Source organism: Phacochoerus africanus, chromosome 5 (genome assembly GCF_016906955.1).
Source record: "Phacochoerus africanus isolate WHEZ1 chromosome 5, ROS_Pafr_v1, whole genome shotgun sequence".
Lineage (NCBI taxonomy): Eukaryota > Metazoa > Chordata > Mammalia > Artiodactyla > Suidae > Phacochoerus > Phacochoerus africanus.
Window position 1 is genome coordinate 110978976 of NC_062548.1, and position 13793 is coordinate 110992768.

The window sequence follows — 13793 nt, forward strand, 5'->3', positions numbered from 1 at the left end:
AGCTCAACTTAAAACAAGTTATCTCTGTCTTTCTAAAAAGTATTAGGATGAGTTATCCAGAGTTATTTAATACTATATTCAAAAATTGGGAAAAATAGAAAGATGTAAATATGGATTTATTCAAATAAATAGGTTCTGAAAAATAAATTTTATAGACCGATCAAAGCACATGGGTGTCAAGAGAGATTCATGTCATGAGAAGCATGATAGTCAACAGCAGCGAACAAGGAAAAGGGAAAAGCACTATGTCCTAATGATTCTAGGTTTCTCTTTGGCGAATCAGCAACCATTCATTTCTCCACTTTAGCTTTTCTTCCAGTGAAATCTGAAAACCTATAGTGTAATAAAAACTACAAGGTAAGTTATGGATATTAATAAAAATTTCATTTAAGAAATGTGACTTAAGAAACAACTGCACTGCCCTTTTACAGGGTTTGAAATATTTAATTACCATTTTAAAAGAGACCTGAGAAATTGGAGCCTACTTATAGCACATGGCCTCTTAAAAGACTTTAAAAAAAAAATCAGTCATCCAACTGGACAAGGCAGCTGATAACTGTGCTTATTACAAAAGAGAATTAACATGAAAGCTTTCTAAGGTTTCTGGAAAGGCAAATTATCGCTCTCTGTTCTATAATTCAATGAGATTTCTTTGAAAGTCTAACATGGTCTCACCATTAGGACAGTAATCATAAGGAAACAGGCTACATTAACCTGCAAAGGAATGATGAAAGGTCACTTACACGGCTTCTTGGGGCATTTCTGGCATTTGTGAAAGCCCCAGGAGGTACCCACAGTTCCACAGCAGTCCTCCTGCTTTGAAAGGCCAGGGAGCGCTTTGCCACACTGCAATGATGAGGTGTGAAATATGAAGGTTAATTGAATGCAGGATGCTCAGCTCCAGAGCACTGCTGTGCTTCACAGCCACATTATAAAACAGTTTCCTTGTTATCGACCCAGAGCTGGAATGGGGGTGTGGACTCTAACACCTCGGGACAACACACCAGAACACAATCAACAGGACACTAAAATAAACAAGCATCATCTCAAGAGCTCCTTGGCATTTAGAGTCTTAAGAAAATCTGTCACTGTTTAGGGCACTTTATAAAACATAACTTTCCGATGCCACTGTTTTCCTTAGTAAGAACCTCGACCCTTAGAAGATAAACTTTTTAAAATTTGCGTTTTAACTGTTGAAAATCTCTGCCATGGACCTTCAGGGAACAGAGCTGTAAGGCTGAGGCATTTGCAGACCTTGGGGATGTGGCACATATCCCATCTACAAGAAACCTCTGGTCCTCCTGTAACACCAGGGCCCGGGCAGGGATAGGATATCGTCATGGGCTGAGCCCCATCAGCCTAGGCAGAAACGAAGCTTCCAGACATCCAAGCAGCCTGACCCAGGGAAGTCAGCCAGGCTAGAACGGTACTGGCAGTTGAAGTCAGGCCAGCAGGCAGTAGAGCCAGGCTTCAGCGGCCACCTGAGCAACACGAGTCAACAAATGTAAAGATCTGTCTCATCTCCTGATTGACCAAAGTCAGAAGAGGCTGAGAGGCAGGGGCCTGAAGTTTGAGTAACTCAGTGGGGTTGGGAAGGGTCAAGGGAAACAGATTCTGCTCTGTGCTCTATCCCCAGGCTGGCTGTGCAGCAAGAGCCCCCTGACTCTTCATCCTTGCAATGCCCCTTAAGCCCACTGCCCAGATCTTAGGGGTCCCTCAGCCTTCCTCCACCTCGGTCTCTACAAGATTCTCTGAAGGGTTTCCCGAGTCATCTTCCAAGGACAATTCTTATCACATTACTATAGTAATCAAAAACCTCCAGCAACTGTCCATAGTCTAAAGACTGCAATCTCCCTAAGGTTGCAGTATAAGGCCCTTCCTGTTCTCACCTTAGACAATCTTCCCGTCTCTCTGTCCCCTTCCGCCTCTCTACATCCATCCTACAGGTAAGCTGAAGGACTCCTTACCTTCTGTACAAGCCGTCTCTCCAAAAGCAGTTTCTCCTCTCTGGAATGACCTTCCTTTTCCTTTGCCTGGAGAAACACTTTGTCTCCTAAGCCCCAGCCCTGGAGAACCCACACCATGAAGCCTCCTGTCTCCTCAATTTCAATGAGTCCCTCCATCCATCCTCTTTATGCCAGGGCACTTTCTTTAAGAATTCCGCCACCTTCCTCTGCTACACATGTTAATCAAACTCAGCTGCATCTTATTGATCTTCATATCCCCACAGACAGTACACATCACACATTAGTGCTCAATAAATGCCGAAAGAAGGAAGGAGCAGCCCATCTGAGAAAGCAACCAACTGGTTGCTGCCCATTCAAGCAAGCAGGGCTTCTGCGAAAAAACAATGGAACTTTGCCAACTCGCCCAGGCTAGTGAGCGGAACTCGGGGACACAAAGTTGGGGCAGGTGGTGACTTGTTGAAGGGCTGCAGAGAGTAGACACCAGTCCCCTGGCAGGACTCCAGGGACAGCGCTGCTTCCCCGCAGGGTCCACCGCTGCAGCATTCTGACAGAGGCCTCAAGCAGCTACACGTCCAAATTGTAGAACAAAACCAGAGAAGGGCGAGCTCCGCTAATGAAGTTTCAGTTACGTCATAGCTTTGAAGGCCTTTGGTTTTTGTGAGTTTTGATGATTTTGACAGGATGTCATATGCACTCCAAAAACAGGGTATGATGAGCAGGGGGAGGCGAGGGAGGTACAGGGGAAGGGAGAGTGACAACAGAATAAGAAGCTGAGGGAAGAAAAGCACATACCGACTAGATTCAGGGAGTTTCCAGACTCCCTCTGGTCAATCACAGAAGACTTACATCTGAAATATGGACCATGGAAGAGGGAAGGAAGCTCCAGGCATAAGACAGGAAACAAAAGGATGATGTCAAGAACCCAGAGGTCTCCACTGTTGCGCTCTGCTGCCAAAGTGTGCTTACACTTTATTCCCAGTGTTATTGGTCAGATTTATGTAAGACACCACTGCACATCGCATGTGGACCATTCTTGTACCAGACTCTCCAGGCTCTTCTCTTAATCAAGCAAAACGCTCGACACGTGCCAATTTTATACGCTTCTAATTTTAGTAGCAGTTAAAATCCAATTTTCGCCTTGGATTCCTAGGATGTTTCATTGGGGAGGGCAAAAATCAATCATTTCTCCCGACCAGGCCTCAAAAAAGGTACAAGGTTTTCATTACAAGATTCAGGTCACTTTATCCCATAGTTTTGTTTTTGCAGGTCCGCTGCCAAGAGCAGCCCAAGCCATCCAAATCAATTAAATAAATGGCAGCGTAGGCGGTACCATGACACTGTGTGTTCTTCTCAAATCTGGGCCTGCGTAGTCTGAGGATAGACTGCAAGGGAGGAAGTCAGGCTTGTAACAAGGCACAAGGTTTCCTGTATGACCCTTTAGTTATTTAACTATGCAGAGATTCCAAGGTGTAGCTAGAAACTCTATCAGAGATATCTCTATGGCCAGATGCAGGAATCTCACACATGAGACTCCTCAATGCCACTAGGTCGTACCTGGATGTAGGAAGCTTCCAGAGCAAAAGAAGGTGGACAAAGGCTCTCCCCTCCACACCCAAAGGCCATCTTGGAGGTAACCACATTGCAAAGGCCATTAGAGTCCAGAATGTCCTTCTCTCAGACTGGAAGTTTCTACTTCTCCTCGAGACATCATCACAGGGACATAGGCTGACTCTGCAGAACTCAACATTTTGATTCCCAGATTAAAGGCACTTTTACAAGTTAACAACACAAATGGAATTTTTTCTATGTGACTCTCTCGCCACATTTTCAGAGAAAGCCTGTCTCTCATTTCAAAGCATGTCTTACAAGACATCCAGGAGATATGGGCTAAATTTGTAACCCAATATTTTAGCTATATTTCAAGTCAAAAAGAAAAATGTATCCTGTCCATTGAGCAATGTGATATACAGCTCCTCAAAAAGCTCACACAACCTCAAACTGCAGATCAAAGGACACTATAACACTATAACCCTGCAGATCAAAGGTCATCCATGACCCACCAAGAGCAGCCCAAACAGAACAATGAAGATTCTGGCAATCCTGTCCGGTGAGGATCAGGTGAAGAAAGCAGAGATACTAAGACAATGTGTAGCCATGATGGCAGAGTTCAGCTATGGTAAATTTGTGGCCTGAAGAAAGTTACGTGGTGAAGGTATGAGCAGGACTAAAGGCAGCAAATCACAGGAAAGAGGGTTCAACTCGCTAAGCGGGAGCCTTTTTCAACACTTAATCTTCAACAATGGAAGAGGCCAGCATCTTCACTGGTTATGGAGGCTGGAGGTCATCTCTCAGGAATGCCCAGGATATGAAGGAGATGATTCTCAGGGTTTCTGCCAGGTCAAGGGCAGGTTCGATACGCACTGATGGGCTGCATTACTTAATTTAGGAAATGCAAATTATAGCACATGAGAGCCAAGCCCAAGTACTCTGCTGCTCTCGCATCTCTACGAGGACTGTGTCTGGGCAGATTCGCTCCTCCCCATCTCCTGTGTTTTACCTCGTCCCCCAAATCAACATTCCCAGAGATGTTCACCCCAGTCTCCTCCTAGAGGACTTATGAAAACTAGGTAGAAAAGAGAAAAACAAATAGAGCTACTCCCAGCCCTAACCCCATGATTCTTAGAGGACTGGGTGCATGAAAAGAATTCATCTCCTCTTTCCAGCTGCCAAACTGATTCGAACTCTATGTCAGAACATAAACTTAAAAAAAATCATTAAAATTATTCCATGAATGTTCATGATTTGACTTTTGCAGCACCAAATTTTTGCAAACAATGGTGTGAAAGCCTTTCATTGTTAAACACTGTTAAGAATTAACAGGAATTCCCATCATGGCTCAGAGGAAATGAATCTGACTAGCATCCATGAGGATGCAGGTTCGATCCCTGGCCTCGCTCTATGGGTTAGGGATCCAGGGTTGCCATGAGCTGTGGTGTAGGTCGCAGACACAGCTCAGATCTGGCATTGCTGTGGCTGTGGCATAGGCCGGCAACTACAGTTCTGATTTGACCCTAGCCTGGGAACCTCTATATGCCATGGGTGTGGCCCTAAAAAGACAAAAAAAAAAAGAATTAACAGACTGCAAGATAATGTACTTTTCTAAATCCTGACCTAATTGAGAATACTTCTCTGTAGGCTTATCTGCAATACTTAGGTAAAAATCCTCAGTTGTATAATACCATTACCACTTTCCTGATAGTCAGAATAAAGCTATTTTGACAGCTGGTTTTAGATCTCCCTATAAATATACGAGCTGGAATGATAAGTTGTGAACTTATCATGGCTTACAATTTTTGCCAATTACAAACTCACCACTGGAGTTGTATCAGAGATGAAGAGTAGCTCAAAGAGGTTGTGATAAACACTGGAGTGTGATTTCAAGAGATTCAATTTTCAAGCTTTAAAATTACTGGTACCTATCGTAGCCTCATTTCAAGAACATTTCCTGCACTGGGCCAGTGGGTCTTCCTTAGGAAAAAGAAAAGATCACTGGACTGGAATCATTCCACTTGGATGTTAATCCCAGCTCTCTGTCATGAGCAGTGAGATGTTCCACAGATCATCCGGCCTCTCTGGACTAGTAATGAGATGATGGGACAGTAATTCCAATTTCAAAAGGATTGTGGTGAAATTAAATGATGCATGTCCAATCACAGGTGATCTTACTCCATGAGTCCCTGTGAGGGGACTAGAAAGTGACCTTCTGGGATGTGTTCTGTACCTGGATACCATGTTTGGTAAGCAGAGCATAGGCTGGATCTGTGCTGTCATCCTCAGCTTTTATCTTGTGTAGACACAACCTATCAAGTGTTACAGTGTTGGCCAATCTGTTAGGTTCTCAGGATACATTTATTACAGGAGTTCAGATATTTCACCAATAAAAGGGCCACTTCATGAACTTGGCTGTCATGTCAAGGAAACACTAAGTCATTTAAAATGATAATACTGAAATATTCTTACAAATTATAGTTTATCACATGTATACAGCTCATTTTATTGTGTTACCAGGAACCATCATACAATGAGGTATAAAATACTTTGAGTTTGACAAAGAACATTTTCTCTAAGAGATTAAGGCTTTGGAACCACAGAAACAAATAAATAAAACCTGAAATGCTAAAGTGATACAGATTTTTTATTTTGTTCTTTTTTACAGCTGAGTATATTCCATTGTATACATGTACCACATCTTCTTAATCCATTTGTCTGTCAGCAGGGAGTTTGGGATTGGTAAATGCAAACTATTACATTTAGACTGGATAAGAAATGAGGTCCTACTGTACAGCACAGGGAACTACATCCAATCTCTTGATACAGAACATGATGGAAGATAATATAAGTAAAAGAATGTATATACGTATGTGTGTGTGTGACTGGGTCACTATGCTGTACAGCAGAAATTGATACAACTCTGTAAATCAACTCTACGCTAATGAAAAATTTTAAAAAATACAACAAAAGTTTTCTAAAAAGTGCTACAATTTTTTTTAATGCTTGTAGAGATTGCACCAAAGTAAACATGAAAGAAGAGAGAGACTGATTCGTTGCAACTCTTTCTTGCAAGAGTATGCAGAGCTGTGTTGATGCAAGAACTGAAACAAGGCAGTGACTCAATGGGCTGGACTGAGGAGAGAGATTCCAAAAGGATGGAGCAGCTTTAGCGAAGCCCAATCAATACCTAACACCAACTGGAAGGGACCCCAGTGCAGGGCTAGGGGGAGGACAGAGGGAGGCAGGCCAAATGCAAAGCAACAGCTAGCCAGTGGGGAAAGTCAGAGAATGAGGTGGAGCTAAGACACAGAGAATTCTCCCAATCTGGGATTCAACTTGTAGTTGGATAACAAAATAAATCTGGAGACAGGAAAAAGGAAGGGTCAGTTTCTTCTCCCTAGGCAAAACAGTTCTGGATTGCTTCCAAGGATAAATTTTGTTTCTTCGTAGTGGTGTGGCAAACACAGAAACGAAGAAGAGGAGAAAAAGATTAAGAGGTTTATAAAAGGACAGTATTCTATATCTGGTACTTCCCCTCAAAAGTAACAATTATGGGATAGAGTATATCATTCATGGAGAAAAAAGGGAAAAATTTTATTTTTAAGGTCAACATGATCAGTAATCAGAGGGCCAAAAGATAAAATTAGATAATTACTCAAGGCCCATTGACTATGCTTCACCTCCAATAACTAGCAGAAGGGATCTTTTAAGTTCACCACAAATGCTCTCTTTCCCCAACGAATGCTCTCCCCAACAAGAAACGTCCCAACAAAAAGCAAACTCTGAGGCATCTCCATGTTTGGCAGAATTAGTGCTTTATGATTGTGAAATTGACCTTCCCACATAATCTGACTCCCTGTGGGCCCAGTGAAAAGCAGTATAAAGATTACCCATAGCTGAGTCAATGACAAGAGCCTAACTTTTGAAGTTGGAACAACACGGGGCCAAATCTTCCCTTCACCTATCACCACCTACATAACGGTGAGCAAAACTCTCGACCTCTGTCTTCCTAGTTCCTCTATAAATGGAATCAGACTTGTCCATTTTCAAAGAGCTCTCAAGAAAACTGAGTCAACACGCAGAGGGAGATTCTACATGAAACAGCCTCTACGTGAGACAGCCACATGGCCAGCAGGCTCTCAGCTCACAACCACTGTTAGATCCCTACATCTGGGTCTCTCGGTTAAAAGCCTGAGCTTACTTAACAAATGGCCAAGTAATCTAGCAGTTACTCAATACACTATATCCGATTCAACTTACAGAGAAGTGATGCATAAAAATAAATTGCGTAGATTTAGAAATTTAAGAAGAAACAACATATTCTAACGATTCTGCTAAAATTGTTCAGGTTTTCACAAAAGTGTTCTGACCAGTAAAAAAAAGCAGCAGGGAATAAATACTGTGGAGTTTGTGGTTATCTGAATTTCATTTTAATTCTACGTTGTAAGGACAGCATGGTATCACTGAATAAATCAACCAGTTAATATCAATGTTCAAACAGCAGACAATTTAACTTCGGGGACAGCAAGATCCTTCTTGCCATACATCATGTCTTGGTGCCAGAGGACCAAGATCATGAAGCCAAAATAGTGGAGCCTACTCTGCATCCACAGCCCAATCACAAAACACTGCAAAACATGGAACTCCCTAAGACAGGTCCCAGAGAATATGTCTGTTCTTGCAGGTTCAGCTGTTATGAACTGAATGTTGGTGTGCCCTTCCATGCAAATGCTTATGTGGAAGCCCTGATCCCCAATGGGATAGATAATATTAGGATGTAAGGGCTTTGGGAGGTAATTAGGTTTAGATGAGGTTATGAGGGTGGGGCCCTTGTGATAGGATTAGTGCCTTTTTTTTTTTGTCTTTTCTAGGGCTGCACCTGCAGCTATGGGGGTTCCCAAGCTAGGGGTCTAATGGAGCTGTAGCCACCGGCCTATGCCAGAGCCACTGCAACACGGGATCCAATCCCCATCTGCAACCTACACCACAGCTCACAGCAATGCCTGATCCTTGACCCACTGAGCGAGGTCAGGGATTGAACCCGCAACCTCATGGTTCCTAGTCGGATTCGTTAAAGACTGAGCCATGATGGGAACTCCAGGACTAGTGTCCTTATAAGGAGATGAACAAAGACCAGGGTGCTTTCTTTCTCTACCACAGGAAGACAGTGAGAGGGTAGCCATCTGTAAACCAGGAGAAGAGCCCTACCAGGAATTGAATCTCTCTACCATCTTATTTTTAAATTTAATTTTATTGAAGTATAGTTGATTTACAATGTTGTGTTAATTTCTGCTATATAGAAACATGATTCATCTATAAATATTCACATATTCATTCCCATATAGGTTATTACAGAACATTGAGCAGATTTATTTCCCTGTGCATAGTAGGTTCCCGTTGATCAAAGCATTACTTTTTAATTAAGCTTTAATATCAATTCCTGGGTTTGATGCTTAAAGACAATTACCCATTGGGCAATGATATTGACACAGATGGAGTAAACATAATATCACTAAAAGAATCTTTATATTCTCAACCGTACTAAGGATTTTTGGTTCGCATGCTATACATGAATGATGTCATCAACATCTTGATTTTAGGCTTCCAATCTCCAAAATGGTGAAAAATAAATTTTGGTTGCTTGAGCCACCCAGTCGATAGTATTTGTTATGGCAGCCTAAGCCAGTGTGTACAGATAGCAATGGTTTTATGGGAATCCTCCACACCCAGAAGAAAGGACCTATCAGCCTGGATGGAACAGTGCAAAAAAATACTGAAGGTAGGGACCAGAAAGCCTCAGTTTCAGTCCTTACCAACCATAAACTCAATATAAGACATGAAGCAAATTAATTTCTCTCTGGACTTTTCCTTACCAATAAAATTTTAAGGAGAGATTAAATGTTAATATTCATTGATATACCTATTCTATGATTTTATGAAGATCCTAGTACAGGGGTGAAGGTAACCAGGGAGCTATGGCAGAACGCTGTCCTCCATCAGGGCAACCGTGTGGAGGTCAGTGCTCCTTAAATGTTCCCTGTCTGCTGGCTTGATACACTAGATTCCTTTCTGCCACATGTTCCCTGGTCCTAACATCATAGCCTGACCTGGACCAGCATCATCAGTGATAACCAGAGCAGGCTTCCTTGTCTGGACCCCATTTCACACCTTCCCCCTTTCCTACTAGTCAGTATTCACAAAAAAAGGCAGCTCTTCCTGAAGAGAGTTTTATCCATTAAATGACTTCTTTCTAAATTATAAGAACTATAATAGAGGATTACCAATAGGCAACATATCAAACATTATTCAAGACAGTCATGGAGATGCAGATTTTCCATGTCGGGAGCTGTGACTCATTTTGGTTGATCGACCCACACAACACAGGTGTCTCAAATTGTTCCAAGTGTACAACTGCCATGTTCACCTCTACCCACACCCAGAAACACCTTCTTTCCAGCATTCTGGCAAAGCCCCAGGTATTCCGGCAAACAGAAGCAATACTCTTCGTTCTATGAACCTGGTTGGGGAATGTGAATCCCATTATTTGAAATCCTGCACTGCTCATAAAAACCAGAATGAAGACCCTCATGGGAAGAGCTCTCACTGTATGTAATGGAATGATTGATCCACCCTCTGTCGCTGTTCCTCTTGTTTCTATCAGTCTTTCTGCTATGATATAAACACATCTCCGCCCTGGCAAAATGACTTCTACCCATCTTCTGAGCAAAACAGTCTTCCTCTAGCTTGTGGACCAACTATGGCTGAAAAATCAAACTAGAAAACCTCATGAGAGCTCTTCAGTGTCCATGTACCAGAACATTAAATATGTTTATTTCCATGTGCCAATAAGAAAAAGGGTCCAAATCTCTGAACCCTATCACTAACACAACTAGAGCAACATATTTGATTAACTTGTTCTAAAGGCCTGTTGTCATAAAGGAGACTATTGTACGATGGAGCACTGGCAGGGTAACAGGCATTGTCTCATAAGAAGAAGAGGAAAACGCTTAAATACTTCCAGATTTTCTAAAAGAACTTGTAAAAAATTTTCTTTGGCTTGAGCAGAACATTCTTTATAGGCAAGGCTAATTTTTTTTTAAGTCCACCCAGCTTTCATTTATTAGAGTAATTAAAACAATGTTAGGCATTTGGGGTATCTGATACAACCCTAATCCTCTGATATTTCAGGGTATTGATTTTACAAAGTATCTACTGTGACTAGGGCATTAACTGTTGGAAATGTATCCACATTGATTTCTGACAGTGTATTTGTTTAAAGCCTACTGAAGCCAAACCATGGGCTTCAAGGAATTCCAGACAACTACTTGAGTTTTATGAAACGGTATTTTTAAAGTTACACGAAGGCAAAAATGGTTTTAAAGTAATATAAAAGGGGGAAAAAAATTCTTAAGCATGAAACTTATGATTCTCCTTGACATCTTTTCTAAACAAACGATCAAATTTGGGCTGCCTCTTTTCTCCACCTCTACAATGATTTGAGCATTTCAAGAGTCAGGTCTACCAGGCTGTGATGTGTGTCTTGCTATTCTTAAACTGCAAAGAGAATGATTGTGTTTTGTCATGATTACATTCGGACAGATTTCTCACTAGCCTGTCCTGGCAGCAAAATGCTACTTACATCATAAATCCTAGTTCTAGATAGTATGAAGATGAACTTTACCCTAACTTCCATCACCAAGGATACTTCCTTTATAAAGACAGACTCAAGCTGAGGGGGAACTAAAGATGGGCATGTAGGCATATAGCATGGTTATTACAACTACAGCAATCAGATCACTCCCAAATGATGAACATAAAGGCCTATTTTCCCCAAGGCTTATTTCTAGAACTATATAAGAGAAATTCTCTCCATGAAGCTTCGCTGCTTGTCAGTTTCCTTTCTGTTGACACGGAGACACTGAAAGGAACAAAAAACCATTTGGGACCTCATAGCCCTATGTAAACTGTAACACGTGCCTCATTTGGTGAAGCTTTCAGTTTTTCTGCATCTCATCCAAGTACACAGAACTCAAAACTAATAATTACCTGTGGTTTGGTCGCAAATAGTGTAGAAAAACTGAATGCCACATAGTAATAGGTTTCTTTAATTCCCTATGAGCAGGGAACCAGGTCTCTCTTGACCACTGCTCTGCCACTTGTGTCGGGAACATTTATTGCTCAGCAGAGAACCACCCGCCTCCCCACTTGTTCCGCTCCCAAGGGCTATTAGTCAGCGTGGACTTTCATAACAAAATCCCACAGGCTGTGTGGCTTCGACAACAGACATTCATTTTCTCCCCTAGGCCTTGAGAGTCAAAACCCAAGATCAAGGTGCCAGCATGGCCAGTGCTGGTGAGGACGCTCTTCCTGGCTTGCAGGAGGCCACCACCTTGCTATGCCCTCAGAAGGTGAGGAGAGGGAGCTCTCTGGCATCTCCTAATGCAGGAACACCAGTCCTACTGTATCGGGGCCCCACCCTTACGATTTTATTTAATCTTAATTACCTCTTGATATTTTAGCTCCAAATACAGTCACACAAAGGGTGGGGGCTAAGACTTCAACATGGGTCTCCCATGCTGTGGAAATTGAGAGGCCCTGTCTTCTTCACAGCACAGGAGCAACATGCTGGACTCTACCACTGGCCTGAGTCCCTAAGAGGTGCGTAGCACAGCCCCTGCTCACCTGTTAAAACACTCAGTACATACCAAGCTTTAGTTTTGTTGTGTTTATTACTGCAGCACAACCTAGCCTACCCTAATTATTAATATATTTATCAACGACTTATCTGTGCCCAGTCCTCATGAAAAGCGCAAGCTTGTGGGGAAGGGAAGAGAGGCACAAAATCACCTGCTCAAAGACAAATTTAAAATGGTCTGATTGGGTTCTGCATGCAGTAAAAAAGGTCACAAGGGGAGAGAGAGCAATATGGTTGAAGATGTTTTTTCTTTCTCTCTCTCTCTCTCTTTTTTTTTTTTTCTGAACCCACATCATAAAAGTTCCTTGGCCAAGGATCAAATCCAAGCCACCCCTGCGACCTACTTCACAGCTGTGGCAACACCAGATCCTTAACCCACTGTGCCAGGCCGGGGATCAAACCCACGCCTCAGCAGCAACCCAAGCCTCCACAGAGACAATGCGGGATCCTTAACCCACTCCTGAAGAAGGATAAAAGGCTTTTTGGAGGAGCTAACACTTGTCTCTCAACTCAGGGTGGATTCAAAAGATCATTCTAGGTATTAACTGTATTAGATGTGTGTACAATTTGTTTTGTTGGCAGATCCTGTGAATATGGGAATATCAGTGGTGTCTAAAGAAGAAGGATATCAAAATCATCACAGAGGACTGTGGGGCTAAAAGAGGCCTTGGTAGTCTTCTCAGCCGAACCAGCTATTTGCAAAATAATGAAATAGAGGGCCAGAGATATGTGGAGTTCGCCAAAATGGAAAAAGATCTATTGACTTGGAAATACCAACACAAGCTAGTCCCCCCTCACCTCTCCAGTTTTACTTCAGTGGGAGACAAGAATACCTACTTCTCGTTTTGAAGTTGTGTTGAAGGTCAAGTAAGGCCATAAATGTGAATGTTTCCTATCAGCTGTTTTATAAAAATACACTGCCTTACTAAGATGCCTGCCCCAAAGCCACAGAACTTTAAGACCATTTTCTTAACTCCATCAAAGCTTGCATATTGTAAACCAGTCTGCTTCAAAGTATCCTCTTGAAAGCACTGCTGTCTTTGTTCTGTGTATTTAAAACTCTTCTGTCTGGATTTCAGGATTCTCTTCAGGGCTGAAGATGTGTTATTTTAAATATCCTCAATGGTGGCAAATCCCTGTTCACTAGAGGCTGAACTGGCCATGGAAAGCTTTTGTAAGCTTCCTATATTCATGAAGAATATAGTAAATGGGTGAGCTGCAGAAAATCAAAGACTAATTTTTATGTGCAGCTCACCAACTGGTTCTGAAACAATTCCTTCAAACCACTATCAAAAATGCACAACAGCAGCATCATCAGAGTGAATGCAGTCTTAAAGAGTGATCTTGCTGAAACAAGATCCAAATTCATATACAAATTCTTTTACATACAAAAGGAGGAAAAAGTGGAAGGATGAGAAAAAAACAGTATTACCATCATTGTGGGGGGAGGTGCAGGGCAGAGTCAGGGAATCCTTTTGCTGTCTTTCAACATAGGGCGGTGTTGCTTTTTTTCACTACAACTTTATGAGTCAGGTTCTAAAGAATTGGTTTTTGGATTTTTTTTTTCCACTTCAGTTTAG

At 42.1% G+C, this 13793-nt stretch overlaps 1 protein-coding gene across 12 annotated transcripts in view; it reads right to left on the reverse strand.

Annotated features, from left to right (window-relative positions):
* Positions 1-13793, reverse strand: part of LTBP1 (latent transforming growth factor beta binding protein 1) — a 420392-nt gene that overhangs the window by 174958 nt on the left and 231641 nt on the right. For all 12 annotated transcript variants that reach the window (XM_047782305.1, XM_047782306.1, XM_047782304.1 and 9 more), the window contains one exon: positions 744-846. In XM_047782305.1, the coding sequence (XP_047638261.1) occupies positions 744-846 (103 nt within the window). The remainder of the gene's footprint in view (positions 1-743; positions 847-13793) is intronic.